This window comes from Sus scrofa, chromosome 4 (genome assembly GCF_054392235.1).
Source record: "Sus scrofa isolate SSC_HxYL_T2T_F1_AM1 chromosome 4, Sscrofa_HxYL_maternal_Yorkshire_Landrace_v2.0, whole genome shotgun sequence".
Lineage (NCBI taxonomy): Eukaryota > Metazoa > Chordata > Mammalia > Artiodactyla > Suidae > Sus > Sus scrofa.
Genome location: NC_139386.1, coordinates 28,320,175 through 28,345,870, shown reverse-complemented (window position 1 = coordinate 28,345,870; position 25,696 = coordinate 28,320,175). Strand labels below are relative to the sequence as shown.

Sequence of the window (25,696 nt, the reverse complement as noted above, 5' to 3'; positions counted from 1 at the left end):
GCTATTGTGAACATGGGGGCACATATCTTTTTGAGTTAGTGTTTTTGTTTCCTTCAGATAAATATCCACAAGTGAAATTGCTGGATCATATGGTAGTTCTACTTTTAATTGAGAAGTTTTTAGTGTTTTCTATACTGGCCACACCAATTTATATCCCCACCAATACTGTACTAGGGTTCCCTTTTCTCCACTTCCTTGCTAACACTTGTTACTTCCTGTCTTATTCATGATAGCTATTCTGATAGATGTGAAGTGTTATCTCATTGTGGCCTTGACTTGCATTTCCCTGATTAGTGATATTGAACGCCTTTTCATGTATCTGTTGGCCATCTGTCTTTGGAAAAATATTCTGATATTCTTATTTTTTAATTGGATTTTTAATTTTTGAGTCATATGTTATTTTGGATATTAAGCCCTTCTCAAATATATGATTTGCAAATATTTTCTCCCTCTTAGTAGGCTGCCTTTTCATTATGTTGATGTCTTTTGCTGTGCTATTTATTTTTTCTTTTGGTATCAGATTTAAAAAACAAAACAAAACATTGCTAAGACCAATGTCAAGGAGATTACTTACTGCCTATATTTTCTATAGGAATTTCATGGTTTCAGGTTTTCCAACAAGTCTTTAATCCATTTTCTTGCCAAAACTACTTACTGAAGTGTCTGCCCTTTCCCCTTTGTATAGTCTCAGCTCCTTTGTCATAAATTAATTGAATATATATGAGTGGGTTTATTTCTGGGTGGTGTCATTGAACTGTTTCTGGTTTTATGCCAGTACCATACTGTTTTGATTACCTGAGCTTTGTAATCAGGGAGCATGATGCCTCCACCATTGTTCTTTTTTTTTTTTCCCTTTATTTTTGTTTTTCTTTTTCTCCACCATTGTTCTTCTTAAGATCACTTTGGTTTTGTGGTTCCACATAAATTTTAGGTTTGTTCTATTTCTGTGAAAAATCCCACTGGAATTTTAATAGCGATTGCATTAAATGTGTAGATTGCTTTGAGTGGAAGTTGCTTCCAAGCCATCAGCATAATGAATACCTCTCTATTTGTGTCTTAAGTTTCTTTCATTAATGTTTACGGTTTTCAGTGTAAAGGTCTTTCACCTTCTTGGCCAAATTTAAGTATTTTATCCTTTTTTAATGCAATTGTGATCTGACTTTATCTCATGGTTTGTTATTAGTGTATAGAAACTCAACAGATTTTTGTATACTGCAACTTTACCTAATTCACTAGATTTCAAGTTTTTTGGTGGAGTCTTTAGTGTTTTCTATGTATGTCGTCTATAAATAGTGGCAGTTTTACTTCTTCATTTCCAACTTGGACACATTTTACTTTCTTTTGTATAATTGCTGTGGCTAGGATTTCCAATATTATGTTGAATAAGAGTGGAGAGAGTTGGCATCTGTTGTCTTTTCCTGATCTTACAGGAAAAGCTTTCACTTTTCGCCATCGAGTATGATGTTAGCTATAGGCATTTCATATATGATCTTTATTTTGTTGAGAAATGTTTCCTCTATATGCACTTTGTTGATAATTTTTATAAATGGATGCTGAAATTTGTCAAATGCTTTTTCTGCATCTATTGAGATAATCATATGATTTTTTTTTCCGTATGATTTTTATCCTTCATTTAATTAATGTGTTATCATGTTGACTGATTTACAGATGTTGAACCCTCCTTACATCACTGGAATAAATTATGGTGTGTAGTAACCCTTTTATCGCTGAATGTGGTTTGCTTATATTTATTTTGTTGAGGATTTTTGCCTCTGTGATCATCAGAGATACTGGCATGTAAGTTTCTTTTCTCGTGGCATCCTAGTATAGTTCTGGTATCAGGGTATGCTAGCCTTTTCAAACGAGTTGGGATGTGTTCCCTTCTGTTCTTTTTTAGAAGAGCTTGGGAAGAATTCGTATTAATTCTTTAAATGATTCATAGAATTCACCAATGAAGCTGACTGGTCCTGGTCTTCTGTTTATTGGGAAGTTTTTGATTACTCCTTACATGTAATTTGTCTATTCAGATTTTCTATTTCTCCATGATTCTGCCTTGGTAGGATATGTTTCTAACCCTGTTACAAAGTTGTTGGCAATATAATTGTTCACAGTAGTCTTAAGACCATTTGTATTTCTTGGGTTAATCCTCGAACTCTATTATCCTCTTTCTGACCCTTCCCATTAGCAACCCTTCTGCCTGGGTTCTATCCTTGGTTAAATGTCTTTCTAACAGAACAATGACTCCACCTATCTCTACCTACTTTTTCACTCAAAGAGAAATTTCACCTGGAAATCAGTAGAATGCAGACTTTTTGTCTCTAACTTAACACTGCAATATCCGTAGCATTGAAAATAGGTCATGGAACACAGCTGGTACTTACTAAACATGTTGATATAATGATTGTTAAATGACTCAATATGAAAAACACAAAGTACTACTTTATTACTATCATATTTTATAAATTCCCATTTATAACATGATAAAAATCAAAGCACAAGGTGCTGCATTCATTTTTAAAAGTTCAGAGCAAGGTTTAAGCTGAGTTAAATGTTTGTGGAGTCCTTAAAACATTTCAAGAAAACATGGCTAGGAATTAATGCTCTAGACCTATTACTCTCTTAACATAGATCATATGCAACAATACTTAGTACTAATTATCTGGATAGGTTTCAATTCAACATTAACCATTAAAAATCACATGTACAAAATAAAAAATTGATTACTATTTGGAAATTTGCATTATGTACATTGTCATATTGTTAATTAAGCACCATGTTAATCTGCATTTTTCTTAGATTCCCTAAGAGGGTATCTTTGAGGTAAAATTTTTTAAAAATTCAAATGTACTGTCACATAAGGGCTTTTAATAGCTTACTCTCTAAGTAGTCTTTTGTTTCATTAAATTTCGCAATGACACTAAAAGGCTCTGGAAATATCACTGTTTTGTTTTTTGGTTCAGTCATACTTTTTTTTCTCTATGTTCATGATCTCATGATGCTTAATTGCTATCTAGTCTATCACTTTCCTAGTATTAACAAGAGTACTATTAACTCCACTGTCGCCATCAGTTCTCACTACTGGTGTTTCACCAGTAGTTTTCTCTACTTTCAATCTAGCATCCTAATACTTCTCTCTAGGAAACTGCATTCTGACCTGGTGTTTAAAACACACGTGTAAGCCCCATCTTTCCCTTCCTTTTCTGTCTCTCAAACTTATTTTTCCTTCTCTCATTAAAATTTAATTTAGCCAAATACTTGTCTAGATTGGCAAGAAATATATTAGGAACAAGTGTTTCCTATCATATCTCTTTTCTTCATTTTCTGCTTCTTAATGTCTCCATTCTATTTTAATACAAATTTTAACTCAAAGTTTATATAAGAAGCATACAAAAATAGTATACAAGTAAACCCCTTTCCAAGTAAATGCAAACCAAAAGAAATGCAAGGAAAATAATATGAGAATCTAAAATTCATGGCAAAACCTATTTAATGTATCAACAGGATTAGAAACACAAAGAGAACTATAGGAACAAATGATAATCTGTGTGGCAGACTACTACAGTAATGGCTCCCAAGGAATCAGACCACCTGCTATATGAATCCTTGCATACTCCTCTCTCACCCTGACTCTAGACTTGGCCATATGACTTGTGTTGTTCAGTGGAAGATGAGCAAATATGATGCAAGTACAGGCTTGATAAACTTGTACATTAGAACTCGCCCTCTTGGAATGTTTTCTCTGTCATGGGAACACACACAGAATAGCCTTCTGGAAAAGGAGAGGCCATGCACAACAGAGACAGCAGAGATGCTCAATCATGAAAAATTATACGACATCCTGTAATAAGTGATTTGTTACAGAGCAATGGATAAGAGTTACACTTTGCAGAACACTATCATCTCTCTTTACCTATGTCTGTGGGAGACCAAATGGATAAAAGTTAAATAAAGCTATCCTTAATTTGAAAAAACCCTTAAGGTCTCTCAGCAAACTCTAACAATAATAAAGCTGTACTCCTGTTATACATACTTCCTCCTCTCCCCCCACCCCCGTTCAAGAGTAATTTATAAAAATCAACATTTTAACCATTATTCTATACATTCTGTAGGTACAGAAGTAGAAACTATATCAATGGACAAACAGTACATGATAAATACTTTTATTTTTAAACAATGAATTGTACATCTTTCATACAAAAGATGAGATTCTAGCTACTGTTTTTAAAAATAATTATAATTGCTAATACTATCTTTAGTTTCTACAGAAGCTAATTTTCTCTAAATTTGCACCTTCATTCCATAGCTTTTACAGATTCATAATCTCTTGAATATATTTGTAATATCCTTTGAAAAATAAATTCATACAAGATAATTTTATTTAACACAGTAAAATTTAAAAGGTTACAGCACAAATGCCCAACCTTCCAGCCACCACTGAATACTTTTCCAGTACAGAGAAGCCAACATGTGGAGTAATTAATTTTCTGTATTTACCTTTATTAAAAAGAGGTTTTTGGTAGTGAGAACAAATAATCTCTCATTTGTTGCTTGAAAGCCTAAAATAGGATCATTGGTTTCTAGGCTTGCTACTTGCTGCTTAGCAACCTGCCCTACTTGCCTGCCTTCCTTTCTATTGTAGAGTACAGTGGACATGGGAGTGGGCTGACGATAGATGAAAACTCGTCGAAGGCACTCGCAAAGGGCTGCATAAGAGTAATTTGGAGCACAGGCAAAAAATTTTTTGTCTCTCTTTGATGCTTGGACATAGCCTGTCAAGAAATAAGAGACGAAAAAAAAGAAAAACAATATATTTAACAGAAGGGAAAAAACAGTGATCTAACGTTGCAGTGATTAAATTATTAAATTTATGATTAAATGATTAATTATTAAATTAAGTATAAATATTAAATTATGTACTAAACAATGGTTAGACTCTCAATCATTAATGACTAGCCACAGTCTCTCCCAAATGGTGTAAAAATAAAGTATTAATTTCTAAGGAATAAAAGAGCTTCATCTTTTCAATTAAAGCACAACATAGACCCATGTAATTTCTATGAATAATTAAAATGCTAAAAATCTAACATAATAAAAACATGCCAAAATATCTTTAAATGCCAGTTTAATAACTGGGTTCATCAATCACAGATATGGCATTACAGCATCTTTTTCTTTTTTCTTACCAAATAAATGGAAAAGTGCTTATAGGAGATTATTATAAAGTTATTTCAGGAGTGTGTAAATAAAGCAGACCCCCCTCCCCGAAGGTACTAAAATATGCACAATGCATTCTCATATTTTCTGTAATGTTAGTGGTATTTTTATATACCAATACTGTAATAAGATTAGTTGTACTTAACCTCCCAGAAGTAGAATCTTGAGACCACTACAAGCTTAAAAGAAAATGCTAGTATCTGATTTAAAAACTTCATTAGGATATTCCTTGAAAACTACCTAAACTTTGAAAAAAAATCTTCACATCTTTTTAAAAATTATCTTTACAGTCTAAAATGGCATTTATGTTCTGAAATATAAATTAAAATTTTCAGACTGGAACATGACTACTGAATGTTATAACACGTATGAGGAAGTAAAACACTGAGGTAAACTGAGATCCCTCAAACAACAAAGAACCATTGAGCACAGGCAGATTAATGTTGGTTTGTTTGTTTTTAATATTAAGCAGGGCTTGCTTGAGGAGAAAAAGTAAAGAGGATGTAGCCTCCTATTTGAGTAGCCTAGAGTTAGTTCTCCAGGCTAACCTTGACAAAATAATGTATATAGCTAATGTAATGTTGATTAAACTTAAAGTCAAGCATTATAGAATTCTTCTATACTAGAGGATTTGGGGACACAAGTGGAGGATCTTAGCACATGAAAATTATGATAAAGCTTTTCTTATTGAAAAAGAGGATAGAAAATAAACTTTCTCAAAAGGCTAGAAATTATGTGGCTAAATTAGTCAATGAAACTTTATTTCAGGTCATAAAAATATACTTGGAGTCTGAATCAACCAGTTTAGTGACTTATATTACTAACTATAAGGGATGATTGAAAAAAAACTCCTCTATAAATAGGGTTGTGCATATATACAGCAATCAGATTGCAGAATTTTACTTGATGCTGCCAGTTTAAAATAACCTTTTTATAAAGTAGTAACTGTGGTTAACTTATATAAAAATGTCTCTCACACAATACTAATATATTTTGACATTAAGTCAATTCTTGCATAAGTATACAATTATGTAGCTCAAAATGTTTCAAGCCCTACTTTTAAAATCTTCAGTTTCCCTTTTATCCTACAGAATAAATTTCATTTCTGCTTATCATCTTCCTAAATGTTTTCATATAATAGTGCTGTTTCACACTTAAGTTCCATGAAAGATGTCTCCTAATGTGCTTTACCTTAGAGCAATTCTATGATTACTAAAGATTACTCTAAAGAAACCTGAATACAAGCTCCATGTTGTCAAGCTCCTTGGCTTGTATTCTGACGACTGTACCACTTAGTTGGAATAAGCAAATAACTGATTAGAATGACAACCACTTTGATTTCTCTCCTGTGTTGATCTTCTGCACAAGCACAAAAAGAGTATTCCTACTGTTCCAAATACTAACATTCATCAGCTATGTACAAGCAATGAAATTACAGTACAAATCAATCAAAGAGTAATCAGGATAGCTCAAATTTAAACAAACCAAAGAAAAGAAACTTAAAAAAAAATGATGACTGTAATTTTTGATATAACAGAAAAGGTTGTCAAAAGCTTGCTTATACCTAAAGCATTGAAAGTTGCAATATGCTCCCACATATCATCTTGTGTGCCGGAGTGTGGCTGCCAGAGTAGGGCATCAACATCATGGCGCAAACAGAAGCAGGGCATTTCTTTAGGATCCACTATGACAGAGAAAAGGTACTGATTGCTTCCAAGATTCACCTAAAATAAAAAGTGACAAAAAATAATTCACACAACAAAAAAAATTATTATTAATAATGAGGATGACAAACAGAACCTACGTGTCAGCAACTGTTCTAAACTTTTTATATGCCTAATCTGATTAACTCTTCGTAATGCCCTAGGAGAAATGTGCTATGGTTAGGTCTGTCTTAAAGTTCAATAAAGTGGTACACAGGGCATTTAAGTAACTTGCCCAGGGTGAGCCTGGTAATATGCTGTAGAGCTGAGATTGGAATCCAGAGTCTATGTTCTTAACCACTACACTAAACTACTTCTCAACTGTTAGTAATTTGTTTAAAACACAACATAAAGTACAATTTTATAACAGAGTATTTTTTAAACCTCAGCATACAAATATGAAGTTTACAAATGCTAACTTGTAATAATAATTACCAAGAATAATGACAGCTATTATGATACATTCTATATGCCAGGCATGTTATAAATGTTAATCTCAATAAACCACAAGGCTGCTATTATCTCCATAGATGAAGGAATACACTTGAGAGAGCTAAGTAACTTGTTCTAAGCTACACAGAAAAATCACAACGCTGGGATTCAAACACAGATCTGTTTACCAATTACTTAACTTTGGTGTATTGTATTTACAATAAAATGTCAAGGATACTTGTGTTAATAATGTTATTGCAATATTAATGGCTAAAGGAATTCATTTTAATACAAACTCATCAAGTTGAGATTCATAATTGGATTTCATCTATAGTAATGTTCCTTTTAATGGAAGGAGATGGCAGTGATATTCTTTATTAAAAATGCTGCTTATCAGAGTTAAAAATGCCTAAATACCGATAAAAATCACATCAAATACAGAAAACATAAAATATACATAGTACTTGATAAATACGGAATTGCTCCCATGAGCTTTAGAGCAGACTGGAGAATTAAAATGTTAGGTGAAAATGAAAAATGGACATCTGAGCTACCCTCCAGAGCGAAAGTTGTGAAGTGGCTTCTCCAGCACAGGCTACTGGTCACAGGAGAATACAGACACAGGGCAACCCGATTTTGTTGCTCCAACAGTGCCAGGGGAGAGATAGGACTTTTGGGTGGGGCCAGTGCTTATTCTCTAAGACAAGGGAACAGACGGGCACACAGTGTTCACAGACATTTCTTCTCTCCCTTTGCTCCTGATAATCACTGCCTAAGTTAGGTTTATTTTCAAAATCACTGCCAACTAACTGGCCTTTTATATAAGTTTCATTGTCAAATTCAATTTTTTCTGTAGTTTAAGTTGTATTCCCATTGCCTTCAATTTTATACTTTCCTATAATATACATGTTTCAGCAAATAGACTGTGGCTCTGCCCCCCAAAAAGTGAACATATTTCTCTTCAAATAAGATAGGGATGCTTTAAATAAATTGAACCAACTTCCTGGAAGTTTCAAAAGCAAATTATAATTAACCAGTCTGATGGAATTAACTGAAAATAATAATTTACTATGAGACAAAACACTTCCTTTAAATGAGATAGTTTAGACTTTTTTCTTTCTGGTAGCAAGAAACTGTGTGATAATCATTAAATAAATTTTAGCCTCCCTATTCTTCATTTTACAACTAAGTATTCCATACAGCTAAATAAAAAGAATTATGCCTTTCAAATGTATTATTACTTATTATGTTGGTCAGTGGTCAGGTTAGAAAAATATGGTTATAATTCCACTCGAGGGTTGCAAGCTAAGGGTGGATAAAGGAAATGCATATAAAAACTGCTTTTAAGGTAACACCTAAAAAGTGGTCTCGTTTTTCTCATGGTGGTTATTGGAATCTCTTGATAATTCTTTATACCTTTTACTACTTTTTCTTGCCTCACTGTACCAGCTGGGAATTCCAAAATAATGCTGACTAGGAGTAATGAGGGCAAGCACCCTTGCCTGTTACCTATCTTAGGGTGAAGAACCGTTTTTTTTAATTTATTTGTTTTTTTTTTTTTTTTTACCATGAAGTACAATTTTAATCCTAGGTTTTCTGAAGAGGCAGTTACCTTCAACTAGTTTGCTAAACATTTTTATCATAAATGGATGATAAGTTTTGTCAATTCTTTTTCTGCAACAATTAGAATGGTGAAATATTTTTCTTCTTTAGTTTGCTGATATGCTGAATTAGGTTTACGGATTTTTGAATGTTGAATCAACCTTGAATTCCTTGGGTAAACTCTAATTGGTCATGATGTATTATCCTTTTTACTTATTGTTGGATTTTATTTACTAATATTTTACTGAGGATTTTTGTGTCTATATTCATGAAGGACATTGTTTTGTTTTGGTTTGGTTTTCCCTGTTTTCTTGTTATGTCTTCGCTATCAGGGTAATGCTAGCCTCATAAAATAAGATGGAAGGTGTTGTATCCTCTTTTATTTTCTGAAAGTTTGTACAGAATTGGTATTATTTCTTCTTCTGGTAGAACAAAGCAGTGAAGCTAGAGATTTGTCAGAAGGTTCCTAACAATAAATTAAGTCTCTTTAACAGATATGGAACTATTAGGTTATCTATTTCTTCCAGAGTGAACTGTGGTAAATTCTTGTCTTTGAGAAATTGGCTTCACTTAAATTGCCAAACATGTAAAAATAATATTCCATTATTACACCTTAGTGTCTTCTGGACTTGTACTGATGTATTTATTTTAATTCTTGATATTGGTAATTTGTGTTGTCTTTCTCCTTGGTTATTCTGGCTAGAGATTTATCGATTCTATCTTTTCAAAGGACAAGTTTATGGTTTTATTATTTTCAGTTTTCAATTTCACTGACTTCCGCTCTTCGTAAGTTTTCCTCCTACTTGTGCTTTAGACTTGGTTTGTTCTTTTTCTAGTTTAAGATGGAAGCTTAAACTATAAAATTGACTTTTTTTTCTCTTCTAACAGAACATGTAATGCTACAAATTTCTCTCTAAGCATTGCTTTAGCTGCATCCTACCATGTGCTGTATTTCATTTTCATTTGGTTTAAAATATTTCCAAACATCCTTTGGGAGCTCCACTATGATTCACGGGTTATTCAGAAATGTATTCAATTTCCAAATATTTGCAGATTTTCCAGATTTTCCCATTATTAATTTCTAACTTAATTCAGTTATGGTCAGAGAGCATTCTGTTTATGATGGAATTGCTAGAGGATCTTCCTCAACTATACTACTACTTCTTCCAAATTTGTCAATGTTTATTTTATGGCCCCAAATAAGGTTTATTTTGGTAAATGTTCATGTCCCTTTTGGGGTTCCAACTATATGTATATTAGACCATTTAATACAGCCCTCGAATGCTCGCCTTTTGTTTTTGCTCCCACCCCATCCCCACCCCTCTTTGGTTTTAGTTCTGCTAGTTTTTACTAATCTATCTTCAAGGTTACCAATTTTTTTATTTTCCTCAGATGTAGAGTTTACTGATGAGTTCATTAAATATATCTTGTTGCTGTGGGTTTTTTAATTTCTAGTATATTTTAAATTATAGTTGATTTACAATGTTGTGTTAGTTTCAGGTTGTATAGCAAAGAGATTGATATATATGTGTATGTGTGTGTATAAGTCTTTCAGATTCTTTTCCCTTATAGGTTTTAACAACATATTGATTATAGTTCCCTATGTTATATGGTAGGTCCTTGTTGGTTATCTATTTTGTACATAGTATTGTGTATATGTTAAGCCCAAACTCCTAATTTATCGCTGCCATTTCCCCTCTGACAGTTTGTTTTCTGTGAGTCTGTTTCTGTTTTTGCATATAAATTAATTTGTATCTTTTTAAAAAATATTCCACACTTGAAAGTGGTATTTGTCTTTCTCTGGCTTATTTCACTTAGCATGATAATCTCTATGTCCATCCATACTGCTGCAAGTGGCACTATTTCATTCTTTTTTCTGGCTGAGTAATAGTCCATGGTACAAATCTACCACATCTTCTTTATCCATGTATCTGTCATTGGACATTTAGGTTGCTTCCATGTCTTGGCTATTGTAAACAGTGCTGCAATGAACACTGGGGTGCATGTATCTTTTCAAATTATGGTTTTCCCCTAATATATGCCCAGGAGTAGGCTTGCAGGATAATATGGTAGTTCTATTTTCAGTTTTCTGAGGAAACTCTACACTGTTTTCCATAGTGGTTGTACCAAGTTACATTCCCACAACAGTATAGGAAGTTTCCCTTTTCTCCATACTCCCCTTCAGCATCTATTGTTTGTAGATTTTTTTTTTTTTTTAATGGTGGCCATTCTGATCAGTGTGAGGTGATTTTCATTGGGTTTTTGATTTGTATTTCCCTAACAGTTGTGGAAAGTAACAATGTCTTTTCTATCAAAGGAAATCTTGGTTACTCCATTTTGCTCTGGTTTCAGCTGAAACAACCCTGTGACCCCCCTTCCTCTTTACCTCTTTTCCCAGCAACGTTTCAACTAGCTAACCGGGAAGAATGTGCGCCCTGACCTGACCAATGGGGAGGGGACAGGTAAATCACCTGTGTTTGTTAGGGATAAATAGGGGAGGGTCCTTTGTTTGGTGTGCGCCCTTTTTGGAGCACCCATGCCTTTCTGCAGAAGTATAGAGCCTTGTCGAGATTTCTCCTTGTCCACGTGTCTCACTTTCCTACACTGACGACCTGAGCCAGAGTTATCTTAATTTCCAGCACAGTGATGCTGAACATCTTTTCATGTACTTTTTGGCCATCTGTATGTTGTTTTTGGAGAAATTCTATTCAGATCTTCGGCCTATTTTTGATTTCTAGCATGTTCATCTTTTACAGTGTTTCTCTGCTAGAATTCTGTATTTATTCATCTTTTCTATTAGAGCCTTTAACATAGTAATTACAATTATTTTAAATCCCATGGGTGGAAGTTCCAAAGTAGGGGTCATCTCTTAGTCTGATTACATTATTTGCCTTGTTTCTTGACAGCACAATGTTTTTCCTGTCTTCTTTTTGTGTGTCTTGCAACTTTTGATTGAACAATGGATGTATAAAAACAGTAGAGACTGAGGTAAGCAGTATTTATGCTTGGAGATGAACACACTTTTGTTAGGTCATTAGTGTGGGTGTTATGACAGAGGGAGGCTGAGAAAGGGTTGATCTGAGTCTGAGTTCTGTTGTTGCTATTGTCACCTTCAATGCATCACCAACTGCAAATTCTTCAGTGTTACTTTGTACTCTGGTAAGGATGGAGTTGCTAGAGGATCTTTCCTCAACTATACTGTTCTACACCTAACTTTAGGCTTTCACCATACATCCGCATTTCAGAGTCTCCCTATGCTCTTATTCCTTCCCAAATGGTAGATTATTACGGCCTGTTATGTGGTGCTGGAGGAGGATATAGGCAGGGAGTTGTCTACTGTTTTAGTTCAGCCTCACTCAGTTTTGAGCCTCGTGTCCTTGGCTATCAGGGTTTGGGCCTTTTAGTGATACTGCCTCATCTCCAATGGTAGGAAAATTGTAATAAGTCTCCCCTTGATCCTTCCTCCAACCCCCGGCATGCAGAGAGATGATGTTTTAAAAATCTTTGATTTTTATTTCCCCTCAACTGTAGTGGGTCTTCTTCTGAACCCTCAGGATGCTAAGATTTGATGCTTTTCCCTCAGCAGCTTGAGGCTTTTGCTACTTAAGGAAAAAATCCAGGCAGGATTTTTCCACAGCAGCAGATACTTCTTCTCCAACCCTGCATCAAGGTGGCTTTCTTCTTGTCTCTTCCCTTGCTCCCAGTCCATAAACAGGATCTGTGAATCCCATCAGATCTATAATTTCTTGCTAGCCCCCACTAGAGGGCTTTAGCAGTTTGCTGAATTCTTTGTACCCACTGGTAATCTTTCCATGTTCCCATGTTCAGATGAACCAGTTCTCCTATCCAATCTCTCCTTGGTGGCACTTGTTTTTCCTTGGATTTCCTCCCCACCCCCCATTTAGGAAAAAAATATTCTTATTAAAGTATAGTTGATTTAGTGTTTCTTCAAGTTCTATTGTACAGAAAAGTGACCCAAACACACTCATTTCCCTGTACCGTACAGTAGGGCCCTATGACCTACGCATTCCAAATACAACAGCTGTATCCGAAAAAACCCCCAAATGCCCATCCATCCCACTCCCTCCCCTTTACCCCTGGGAACCCCAAGTGTTCTCCCTGGTCATGATCTGTTTCTGTTGTTTTAGATAGGATCATCTGTTCCATATTTTAGATTCCACAAACAAGTGATATCATATGGTATTTTTACTTCTGTCTTACTTCACTTAGTATGAGAATCTCTAGTTCTATCCATGTTGCTACAAATGGCATTAGTCTGTCTTTTTAATGGCTGAGTATTATTCCTTTGTATGTATGTACATCTTAATCCATTCATCTGTTGATGGACATTTAGGTTGTTTCCATGTCTTGGCTATGTGAATAGTGCTGAAAAAGATACATGCATCCACATGTTCATTGAAAGGAAAATTTTGTCTGGATATATGCCCAGCGATGGAATTGCTGGATCATATGGTAGTTCTATATTTAGTTTTCTGAGGTACCTCCATACTGTTTTCCATAGTGGTTGTACCAATTTACATTTCCACCAACAGTGAGGAGGGTTCCTTTTTCTGCATACCCTCTCCAACATTTTTTATTTGTCGACTTGTTAATGATGGCCATTCTGACTGGTGTGAGGTGGTATCTAATTGTAGTTTTGATTTGCATTTCTCTAATAATTAGTGATGTTGAGCACTTTTTCATATGCCTGTTGGCCATCTATTTGTCTTCTTTGGAGAAATGTCTATTTAGGTCTTTTGTCCATTTTTCAATTGGATTGTTAGTATAATTTGGAGATTAGGCCCTTGTCTGTTGGATGGTTGGCAAAGATTTTCTCCCATTATGTGGGTTGGCTTTTCATCTTTTTAATGGTTTCCTGTACTGTGCAAGCTTAAGTTTAATTAGGTCCCACTGGTTTGTGTTTTTGTCATTATTCTAGGAGGTGGATCACAGAAGATGTTGCTGTGATCTATGTCAAAGAGCATTCTGCTCTTTTATAGTTTTATAGTATCTGGCCTTATATTTAGGCTTTTGATACATTTTGAGTTTATTTTTGTATATACTGTTAGATAGTGTTCTACTTTCATTCTTTTACGTGTAGCTTTCCAATTTTCACAGTACCATTTATTGAAGAGACTATCTTGTTCCACTATATGTTATTTCCTCCTTTGTCATAGGTGCTTGGGTCTACTTCTGGGCTTTATATCCTGTTCCACTGATCTATATTTCTGTTTTGTGCCAGTACCATACTGTTTTGACTGTAGCTCTGTAGTATCATCTCAAGTCAGGAAGCTTGATTCCTCCATTTTTGGTTTTCTATTTCAATACTGCTTTGGCTATTAAGGGTCTCTTGTATTTCCATACAAATCTTAAAATATTCTGTTCTAAATTCTGTGAAAAATTTGATAGGGATTGGTAATTTGATAGGGATTGCACTGAATATGTCCCAGCACTCCAGAGACACTGCTGATCCCATTGAGCCATAGCAGGAACTCCTAATTTAATTTTTTAAAACATTCCATTACCTTCTGACTGTTCAAGGCTATACTTCATTTGATCTTTATAGATCAGGGCTGTCTGGGTAATAAAATGCAAGTCACATAATTTTAAGTTTTCTAATAGCCACATCTAAAAAAAGAAGTATATTAATTTTAATAAATTTATTTTATTTAATCAAACATATCCAATTATCATTTCAGCATAACCATTCATATAAAAATCATCATTAATTATATATTTCGTATTCTTTTTAAACTAAGTTTTCAAAATCTGGCTGTATATTTTATACTTAGAACACATCTCAACCAAATGAGCCACATTTCAAGTGCTCAAAAGCTATGTGGCCAGTGGCTAATATTTTGAATAGCAAAGCTTTAGATAAAAGCAAAAATAGGAGTTCCCCTTTGGTGCAGCGGAAATGAATCCGGCTAGGATCCATGAGGTTGTGCATTCAATACCTGGCCTTGCTCAGTGGGTTAAGGATCTGGCGTTGCCATGAGCTGTCGTGTAGGTCGCAGATGAGGCTCGGATCTGGCGATGCTGTGTGTGTGCCGTAGGTCAGCAGCTGTAGTTCTGACTAGAACCCTAGCCCGGGAATCTCCATATGCCGAGGGTACAGCCCTAAAAAGGAAGAAAAAAAAAAATTATCTTCAACTGTATCTGAATTCTGATTTAAGCTGTATACCCCAATGAATACATCTTATTGGTTTTCTTTTTCAGTTCTGATATTTAATATTTCTCTTTTATAGTGACACCATATGTATTCATTTAAAATTTTACTTTCCAAATACAAAATTCTAAATCTGCTTTACATTTCTTTCAGGAAATTTAATATTTTGGAAAACCTGTCATTTACAATATAAAGTTCTGACCTTTGTGTTACAGTATTTTTTTTTTTTTCTAAAACTAGGACATACACTAACCTTTCCATGTACAGGAAATTTCAACTGTACATGTACAAAGATGTAACAAATGAAATCAAGATGATAAACTTGAAGTAAACATTGCAGAAAGGAGTATAAATTATCCATATAGCATTATTTGATGCCTAAAATGGCTTTACCACTGAATATCTACATTATACCTCCTACATTCCCTTTCCCAGTGACAAGCCAACTAGTACTTTCTCAGGCACACCAAGAAACTCTTTTCAACAAGCTCCATTTGACCAGCTCAACCTTAACTTTCATGCAATACACTGACATACCAAATCTGCCTTTAGAAAAAAAGATGGACCCAGTACTTATCTGTTGCAGTTTCTGCAGTTATTACCACTCCACTTATTCCCAAACATCAATGTTTATGTATTTTTTACTTGACAGAATTTTTCTATATTTATAAGAAATGATTAACAATAGAAAAATCAAAGTGCTTATCATTGTAAAAAGAAATTGGGCCCAACTGAAATAATCTTTAGGAGGTTCTGGTTTAAGAGTGGCAATGGAGAAAGGTATTGAAGTCAGCTCTTCCCATGGAAGAGGGGCAGGCATTTAATTCAGCACTCATCTAGGAGCCTACTGAAATACACTTCAGGGACAGAGGTCAGTAGGTGTCATCTTTTGCATTCTCCCTCTGCCTCATACCTTGTACACACACACACACACACACATCTGGTGCCCTGGCCCTGGTTTTTGCCACCTAGGGAATGCTCCCTGACTGCCTGGTTCTTGTAGTCAATGAGGTCTTCATTCCTGGTGCCATGGGACTATAGCACTTAGAGGCAGTTCCTGGCTGATTACCACTACCAGGGCTCAACACAGATGGTAGACCAAGATATATCCCCAGTCTTCCTATGAAAAAGGCCTCTTCGCTTGTCCCAAAGCTTCCGAGTAGTGGCAGGCCTTTAGTGTGAAACAAATCTAGAGTCCTACTGAGGTGCTCTCTGGGACTGAGGCCAGTGATCGCCAACTTTGCACATTCCCTCTACTTTACTCCGGGTCACTGGGTATCTCCAGGAAAGGGGCTTGTATACTCATCTGGTGCACCAATTTTTGCAACTGTCACCCAACGTACAGCTCTAGATCATCTGGCTCTGGGAGATGGCGGGACTTATGCCTGCAGTCCCAAAGGACTGTACATATTTACATATTCCATTCACCTTGAATTCAAGCACTGAGATCTTCCCTTTTGGGACGCTGACAGGTCTTGGCACACCCTCAACTACTGGGAGCTCCCCAGAAAGATGCCTGGACAATCACAAAGTTTGAGAGGCAACCAGGAAAGACCTAAATGCAGAGTTGAACAATAAGGCTCATGTCATATACAAGGTCACTTTTTTAAGTGGGAGAGGTGGCTGCTTCATATAATGGATAGAAACCAACACAGCAAGTCAAGGAAAATGAGGAAACAGATCTGTTTTAAAGGAAAGAATGAGATAAAAACCTCAGAAAGAGACTGTAATGAAACAGAGATAAATGATTTAACTTATCTACAGTTGAAAATAATGGTCATAAAGATGCTCACTGAGCTTGGGAAAAGAATAAATGAACAAATTGAGAACTTCAATGAAGAGTAAGAAAATATAAGAAAGTATCAAATGGAAGTCACAAAGCTAAAGAATGCAATAACTAAAAGGAAAAATAAACTAGATATACAAAATAATGCCAATTAATCACTGAATTTAAAGTCAGAACAGTGAAATTCACCCAATCAGAGCAGCAAAAAGGAAAAAGAAGGAAAAAAGTGAAGCAGCTATGGCATTATGGAGCCACAGAAGGAGAAGAGACAGTGGCAGAAAACTTACCTGAAGCTAGAATGGTGGAAAATTTCCCTATCCTGGGGAAGGAAACAGGCATTCAGACCCAGGAAGCCCATAGGGTTCCAAATAAGAGGAATCCAAAGGGACCCACCATAAGACACAATGTAATTGTGCCAAAGCTAAAAACAAGAAGCAAGTGAAAAACAAATTTTTTACATACAAGGGAACCCCATAAAATTATCAGATTTTTCAGCAGAAACTATGGAGGCCAGAAGGAAGTGGCACAATATATTCAAAGTGCTGAAAGGAGAAAAAAACTTATAACCAAGAGTGCTCTACCCAGCAAAGTTGTCATTCAGAATGGAAGGAGAAATAAAAAATCTTCCAGATAAGCCAAAACTGAAGTAGATCATTAGACCAGCCTAATAAGATATGTTCATGGGACTTCTTTAAGCTGAAACAGAAAGCTAATTAGAAACGGAAAAATACAGAAGAGTGTAAATCTCACTGGTAGATGTATAATATATAATAAAATTCACAAGCTGTAAAAGTAGTGGGATAAGCTAATATGACAAATGTAGTAAAAATAAAGATACAATTATTTGCAGAGGGATAAATAGGATTAAAAGACATAAACTGTGACATCAAAAACGGAACACACAAAGCAAGGGAATGTAGAGATTTAGAAAGTATTTGAATTTGTTATAAACTTAAAATTGACTGCTGTGAATATAAGCTGTTTTATATAGGCTTCATGGTAACTTCAAATAGATACAAAGAAGATATAAAGAGAAAGGAATCTAAATACACCACTAGAGAAAAGAATGAAATCACAAAGAAAGAGAGTAAGGAAAGAAGAAAGCAATAGAGGGACTACAAAACAGACAGAAAAGAAGTAATGTGGCAATTAATACGTACCATTAGTAATTATTTTAAATGTAAAATAATGACTTCATGTAAAATAAATGACTAAAATAATATCTTCAATCAAAAGACATAGAGTGGGGATCAGATCAAGATGGCAAAGGAGTAGGATGTAGAGCTCACCTTCTCCCCAAAATATATAAAAAACTCACCCACAAGTGGAAAGATTCTCACAGAACATCTACTGAATGCTGGCAAAAGACCTCAGGCTTCCAAAAGAGCAAGAAAATCTCCACATAACTGGGTAGGACAAAAGGGGGGTGGAGGAAGAGAAGAGAGAAAAAGGAATTAGGACTGGACCAGCGCCCCTGGGAGGGAGCTGTGAAAAAGGAAAGGTTTCCATACACTGGGAGGCCCTCTGACTGGTAGAGAGGTCAGGGGGACAGAAGGAGAGCTTCAGAGCCTTTGAGAAAATAACAGCAGCTAGTCTGAGAAGGGCAAAATGGAGAGAGACTGACTCAAAGATGGTCAGTGCTGCCTGGCACACCCCAGATGGAGACACTTGACTATATGGTGTGTGTATGTGTGTGTGGGGAGCAGGATATGATGCTAAGTCTTGGGATTTAGAGGTCATTCCCAAGGAGAGGACTAGGAATGGCTCCATGGAAAACAGCCTGAGGGGGCTTTAAAGTGTGGTGTCCTACAGCCAAGGTAAGGTGGGAGGAGGCCTCCACCTGCTAGCAAAATAAGGCAACATTGTTGAGGAATGTGAGAGGAGATAGATAGAACTGCCATAGGAATTTCACTTTTCACATCATAGACTCTCAGGCAGTGGTGCACCACTTGCACAGGCTATGGGGGCAGGTACAAGCCACAGCAACCACCTCAGACTCCTGAGATGGGTGTGGCCAGCTGCTACTGAGGGTGCAGCAACTGGGCACCAGTCATCACCACCTCCCCAGAAGCATGCATGGCTCGCTACCACCTCTACCAACGGCCTTGTGAGTGGGTGCTGCCAGTCGCTCCTACCTCCATGAGAGTGAGCATGCCCCACAGCCACTGCTGCCGAGGGCCCTGCAACAGAGTACTGCCCATTGCTACCATCTCTCTGGGGGTCACCAATGTTGCTTAGAGCCCTGCAACAGAGTGCCACACAGTGCCCCCGGCACCTACATGGAAGTGCACAGAGGCTGTGCAACTAAATACCCCCTAACAAGGGGATAACACTCAGCACACGCTGAGGAAAGAGACAGCAAGCATTCAAACCAAAAGTAGCCCTCACATCAAAAAGAAAAAAAAAAAAAAAAAAAAAAAAAAGAAATCCACACAAGCTAACCAGGGACAATCTCACATACAGATAGTCCTCAAAGACTACAGCAGATAACTGTTTCCCCTAAACTCACAAAGAGAAATATAGGCAAAATGAAAAAGCGGAAGAACCATTCAAAGTTAAGAGAACAGAAGAACTCCCCTGAAGGAGCAAAGAGTGAAAGAGACCTTGTTGGTCTAACAGACACCAAGTTCAAAAAGGAGACAATGAAAATACTGAAGAAATTAAGAAAGGCTATTAACAGAAATGCAGATTACAGTAAAAAGGAACTGGACACTATAGAGAAGAGCCAAGAAAAATTAGAAAATTCACTTCCTGAAGCAAAAGCTGAGCTAAAGGTGATAAACAAAATTAATAATGCAGAAGGAAAAATAAGTGAATTGAAAGACAGAGTAACAGGAATCACCCAATCAGAACAGCAGACAGAAGGGCTAATGAAAAAAAGTGAAAGAAATAGAAAAGATCTATGGGATAATATAAAGTATGCCAATCTACAAGTAATAGAGATTCTAAAAGAAGAAAGAGAAAAGGGGATTAAAAATGTATTTCAAGAAATTATGGCTGGAAACTTTCCAAATATAAAGAAGGAAACAGATATCCAGTACAGGAAGCAAAGAGGGTCCCCAACTAGATGAATCCAAACAGACTTACTCGGAGACCTATTACAATAAGAATGGCAGAAGATAAAGATAGAGGAAAGAAAGATAAATGACAATATATATGCTAAAAGGGTCAATACAAGAAGAGGATTTTACACTCATCAACATACATGCACCTATAGTAACACCCAAATACATAAAACAAATGCTGGCAGATATACAGGGAAATATTGATGGGAATACAGTAAGAGTAGGAGACTAACACACCATTTACATCAATGGACAGATCTTCTAAAGAGAAAATCATTGAAGCAACAGAGATCCTAAATGCAACAGGTAGACCTAATTGATATTTTTAGGACATTACATCCACCCCCCCCCAATATACATTCAAGTGCACAAGGAACATTCTTTAAGGCTGACCATATACAAAGGCGCAAAACTAACTTCGACAAATTTAACAGTAAAGAAATTATTTCAAGCATCTTCTCTGGCCATTTTGCATGAAAACTAGCAATCAACCAAAGGAAAAGAAATGAGAAAAGAACTGACTACACAGAGACTAAACATGCTACTAAAAAAAACCCCAATGGGTCAACAAGGAAATCAAAAAGGAAATTAAAAAATACTTTGAGACCAATGACAATGAAAACACAATCATACAAAATCTATGGGATGCCACAAAAGCCATTCTTAGAGGGAAGTTTATAGCAACACAGGCCTTCCTCAAAAAACAAACAAAAAATCTCAAATCAACAACCTAACTTAACACCTATGAGAATTAGGAAAAGAACAAACAAAACCAAAGCAGAATGAAAGAAATTGTCAAGAGAGGAAATAAAAGAGAGACTAAAATAATAACAAAATAATCAATCAAACCAAATCTGACCAAGGAGGTAAAAGGCTTATACCCTGAGAACTATAAAACATTAATAAAGGAAATTAAAAGGGAGGCAAAGAAATGAAAAGATATCTCATGCTCTTGGATCGAAAGAATTAACATTGTTAAAATGGCTGTACTTACCCAAAGCAATCTACAGATTTAATGCAATCCCTATCAAATTACCCATGACATTTTTCACAGGACTACAACAAATAATCTAAAAATTTATATGGAACCATAAAAACCCTCAGAATTAACAAAGCAATCCTGACTCTTCCAGACTTCAGACAATACTACAAAGCCACAGTAATCAAAACAGTGTGGTATTGGTATAAAAACAGACATCCAGATTAATGGAACAGAAAAGAGAGCCCAGAGGTAAATCCACACACCTACTGTCAATTAATCTTTGACAAAGGAGGAAAGAAGTATCTTCGGCAAGTGGTGCTGGTAAAACTGGTCAGCTGCATGTAAACAAATGAAATTAGAATATACCCTCACACCATGCCCCAAAACACAAAAAACAGAAAAACCTCAAAATGGCTAAACAATTTAAACATAAGACATAACACCATAAAACTTCTAGAAGAGAACAAAAGCAAAACATTTTCTGACATACCATACATAAGTTTTCTTAGGTGAGTCTCCCAAGGTAATAGTTAAAAATAAAAATAAACAAAACGGGACCTCATCAAACATACAAACTTTTTGCACAGCAAAGAAAGCATTAAAAACAAAACAAAACAAAAACAGAAAACAAAATGAAACAAAAAGACAACCTACGGAATGGTAGAAAATATTTCCAAATGATGCAACTGACATGGGCTTAATCTCAAAAATAGACAAACAACTCATACAACTCCACAACACACAAAAAAACACAATCAAAAAATGAGAAGACCTAAATACATATTTCTCCCAAGAAGACATAAAAATGGCTAGAAGGCACATGAAAAAATGCTCAACATCCCATTAATTACTAAAGAAATGCAAATAAAAAGTACAATGAGGTACCACCTCACACTGGTCACACTGCCCAGCATCAAAAAGTCTACAAACAACAAATACTGGAGAGCATGTGGAGAAAAGGGACCCTCCTACACTGTTGGTGGGAATGTAAACTGGTACAACCACTATGGAAACCATATGAAGGTTTCTTAGGAAAGTAAGTATAGAACTACCATAAGATCCAATAATGCCACTCCTGGACATATAGCTAGACAAAACTGTAATTCAAAAAGATGCATACATTCATAAGTTCATAGAAGCACTATTTACAAAACCCAAGACATGGAAACAACCTAAATGTCCATCAACTAGATCAGCATTACCTTGATACCAAAACTACACAAGAATACCACAAAATAGAAACTTACAGACCAATATCCATGATGAACATAGATGTGAAAACTCTTAACAAAAAATTAGCAAACCAAATTCTACAATATATTAAAAGGATCATACAACATGATGAAGTGTAATATATTGCAGGGCTGCAAAGACGATGGAATACCTGCAGATCAATAAATGCAAGCATATACTACATTAACAAATGAAGATAAAAATCACATCATCTCAATAGATGCCAAAAGCACCCGACAAAATTCAACATCCCTTTACTTTAAAAAGCCTCAGTGAAGTGGGTACAGAAAAAACATACTTAACATAACAAAAATCATATATGACAAGCCCCCAGTGAATATCAGACTCAATAGTAAAAAGTTGAAAACTTTCTTCTAAGATCAAGAAGATTCCCACTCTTGCCATTTTTAGTAAACATACTTTTGGAAGTCTTAGCCAGAACAATCAAGTGAAAATAAGAAATAAGACACCCAAATTGAAAAGTAAGTAGTAAACACAACTGTCAATTTACAAATAGGACATGATACTATACCTACAAAACCTTACAGACTTCATCAAAAAACTATTAGACCTAATAAACAAATTCAGAAAAGGTGCAAGATATAAAAACAATATACAGACATTTCTTGTATTTCTACACACTAATAATGAACTATCAGAATGAGAAATTGGGGGAAAAAACTCAATTTACAATTGTACCAAAAAGAATAAAATGCCTAGGAATATATTTAACAAAGGGAGTGAAAGACCTGTACACTGAAAACCCTAAGACACTGATGAGAGAGACTGATAACATTAAGTCAATAGAAAGATATTCTGTGCTTATGGATTGGAGGAATTAATATTGCTAATATTTCCACTCTACCCAAACCAATCTAAGATTCAATGCAATCCCTATCAAATTCCAATGGAATTTTCCACAGAAATAGAATAATCCTAAATTACGTATGGAACCACAAAAAAATTCCAAACAGCCAAATCAATGCAGAGAAAGAACAATAAAGCTGGAGACATCATGCTCCCTGATTTCAAACTCTACTGCAAAGCTGTAGTAATCAAAACAGTAAAGGACTGGCATAAAAACAGATACAAATATCAATGGAACAGAATAGAGAGGCCATAAATAAACCCACCTATATTTGGCCCAGTTTTTTTTACAACAAAGGAGTAGATGAATACACCACTGGACTTGAGCTAGTAACAGTAAACTCCAATTAAAAAGTTTAAAAGTATATATAAAAGGCTGCAAATATTTAATCAAATACTATCTATATAAACTATGGTGGAATGAGGGATTGTTTGTATGTTTCTTAAATTTCTGAAGACAGACCTGCTTCCAATAAGCTTATCATTCATGCTTTTTAGGAATACATTTTATTCAGAAGTAGGAACTGACTATAGCACTTTAGAATTTCCAAATTATAATTTATGATCTTGGTATTTAGGGGAAATTATGGTGAAGCACACTGGAAACCCACAGATCTAGTTCCTAATACTGGCTCTGTCTCTGATCTCATATAAACCTCATCAACCTTAGTGTGGCCTTACATATCTGTAAAATAAAGAAGATGAAATATAGTTCTATAGATCTAAAATTTCTTCGAAGTTAAAAGATTGCCCCTATTTATTATGTATTATACTTCTTCCCCATTCCTGATGTTTCTATGACTGAGCAGATCCACAGCTATGACATTTCACCTTCTACAGATCCCTATGGAGTAAAGTAACATTTGGTCAGTTAATATAAGAAGAAAATTCTGAGTATTTCTTACTCAGTTCTATCAACTTCTTCCTCTAGGGAGTTAGAGGCCTCAGAGAATAAGATGCTTCCACTGCCCCACCAGTGTTAGCCACTTATGGTTTGGCACTGCCTGTGACAAAGGTTATTAAATTTGCTAAATTTTAGGAAGTGGTTAGCAGATAAGGCTTTCGCATACTAATTTATCAGTAATAAAGGTTTTATTTCAGTCTCCTCCTATTACTTCTTGATTTTAATTTTTAATATGCATAAACATTGGAAGCTCTGAAGACTTTAACTTTAGGAAGGGCAGATTCTTCATTTCAAGAATAAATCTACAGTTAGTTAGATTCAAGAGTCTTTATTAATGACATTTAAGAATGATTCTCTAGGAGTTCCCGTCGTGGCGCAGTGGTTAACGAATCCGACTAGGAACCATGAGGTTGTGGGTTCGGTCCCTGCCCTTGCTCAGTGGGTTAACGATCCGGCATTGCCGTGAGCTGTGGTGTAGGTTGCAGACGCGGCTCGGATCCTGCGTTGCTGTGGCTCTGGCGTAGGCCGGTGGCTACAGCTCCGATTCAACCCCTAGCCTGGGAACCTCCATATGCCATGGGAGCGGCCCAAGAAATAGCAACAACAACAACAACAGACCAAAAGACAAAAAAAAAAAAAAAAAAAAAGAATGATTCTCTAAAATCTAATTCAAGGCAGTAAGAGTAATTGTGTAATGGCTCATCTTCACTCACAATTAAGGAAGTTATCTATGGGATTACATCAGAACTAAACAATATCTAAGCAGCAAATCTCCTAGAAAAATCTAATAATTTTGATTAATGGGATCAGTGCCCAGACTGCATAAAATAATCTACCCAGGAACTTTATTTACTCTTCAGTTAAAGGCGTGATTGAGAAAGAAAGGGAGATATTAAAGTGCATACAAACTACTTGAGATCCAAGGTGGATCTGAAATAATTTTTATTTCTACAATTGTCACCAAGAAATCAGTCTAAAAATATTTTTTAAGCACTACATATAAAAAGCCTGCCCAGGAGAAAAAAAACCCACTGAAAGACATCAATATGCAGTCGTACTAAACACTGTTTTACTAAGGGTAATGGTATGAAAACATAGCTATTTTAGGAGGTGAAGAAATTTATTTTAGGAGGTGAAGAAATTTATGTTGTAGCCAGTAACTGCCACTCAAGCTCTTTTTGCAAAATAGTGCTTAGTCAATCAATTACCATTTCTGAATACCTTTTATTTATTCATATTTTTAGAAATATGATTATCAAGAACTTACCACGTGAGTAGTTTTTAATGTACTGCCATCAAATCTGCATAAACTGGAGCTCTCTTCAAAGAAAATATCACATTCTTCTAACTCCTGAGCATTGCAAGGGGGTTTTTCTTTATCAGGATTTGGATTCTTATACCAGGAAAAAAAAATAAACAAATAAAAGAATGAATTTTTTCATACTTAAAGATGTTAAGATTACAACAATATTACATTTCAGACTCATTACTAATAAAAATTTTAAAACATTCATAAAAATGATAGAATCATATACAGCTATTATATACGTTACATATACTCAGAGATGTAAAGAAAAACAAACATGTTGAGAGATATGGAAGACATAAAAAATAACCAAACTGAAATCCTACATATGAAAATACAATGTCTGAAATGGAAAACAGATGGGATTGACAGTTGATTAGACATTGAAGAAGACCAGTGAGTGAGCTTGAGTCTATCTAAAATGTAACAGTCT

The 25,696-nt window shown here is 35.4% G+C and overlaps 1 protein-coding gene across 2 annotated transcripts in view; it reads right to left on the bottom strand.

Moving 5' to 3' along the window:
• Positions 1-2,419: 2,419 nt before the first annotated feature.
• NUDCD1 (NudC domain containing 1) overlaps positions 2,420-25,696 on the bottom strand; it is a 95,302-nt gene continuing 72,025 nt past the window's right edge. For both annotated transcript variants that reach the window (XM_021089014.2, XM_021089013.2), the window contains exons 8-10: positions 25,225-25,350; positions 6,779-6,938; positions 2,420-4,769 (exon numbers count right to left, since the gene is read on the bottom strand). In XM_021089014.2, the coding sequence (XP_020944673.2) occupies positions 4,477-4,769; positions 6,779-6,938; positions 25,225-25,350 (579 nt within the window). In that variant the 3' untranslated portion in view covers positions 2,420-4,476. The remainder of the gene's footprint in view (positions 4,770-6,778; positions 6,939-25,224; positions 25,351-25,696) is intronic.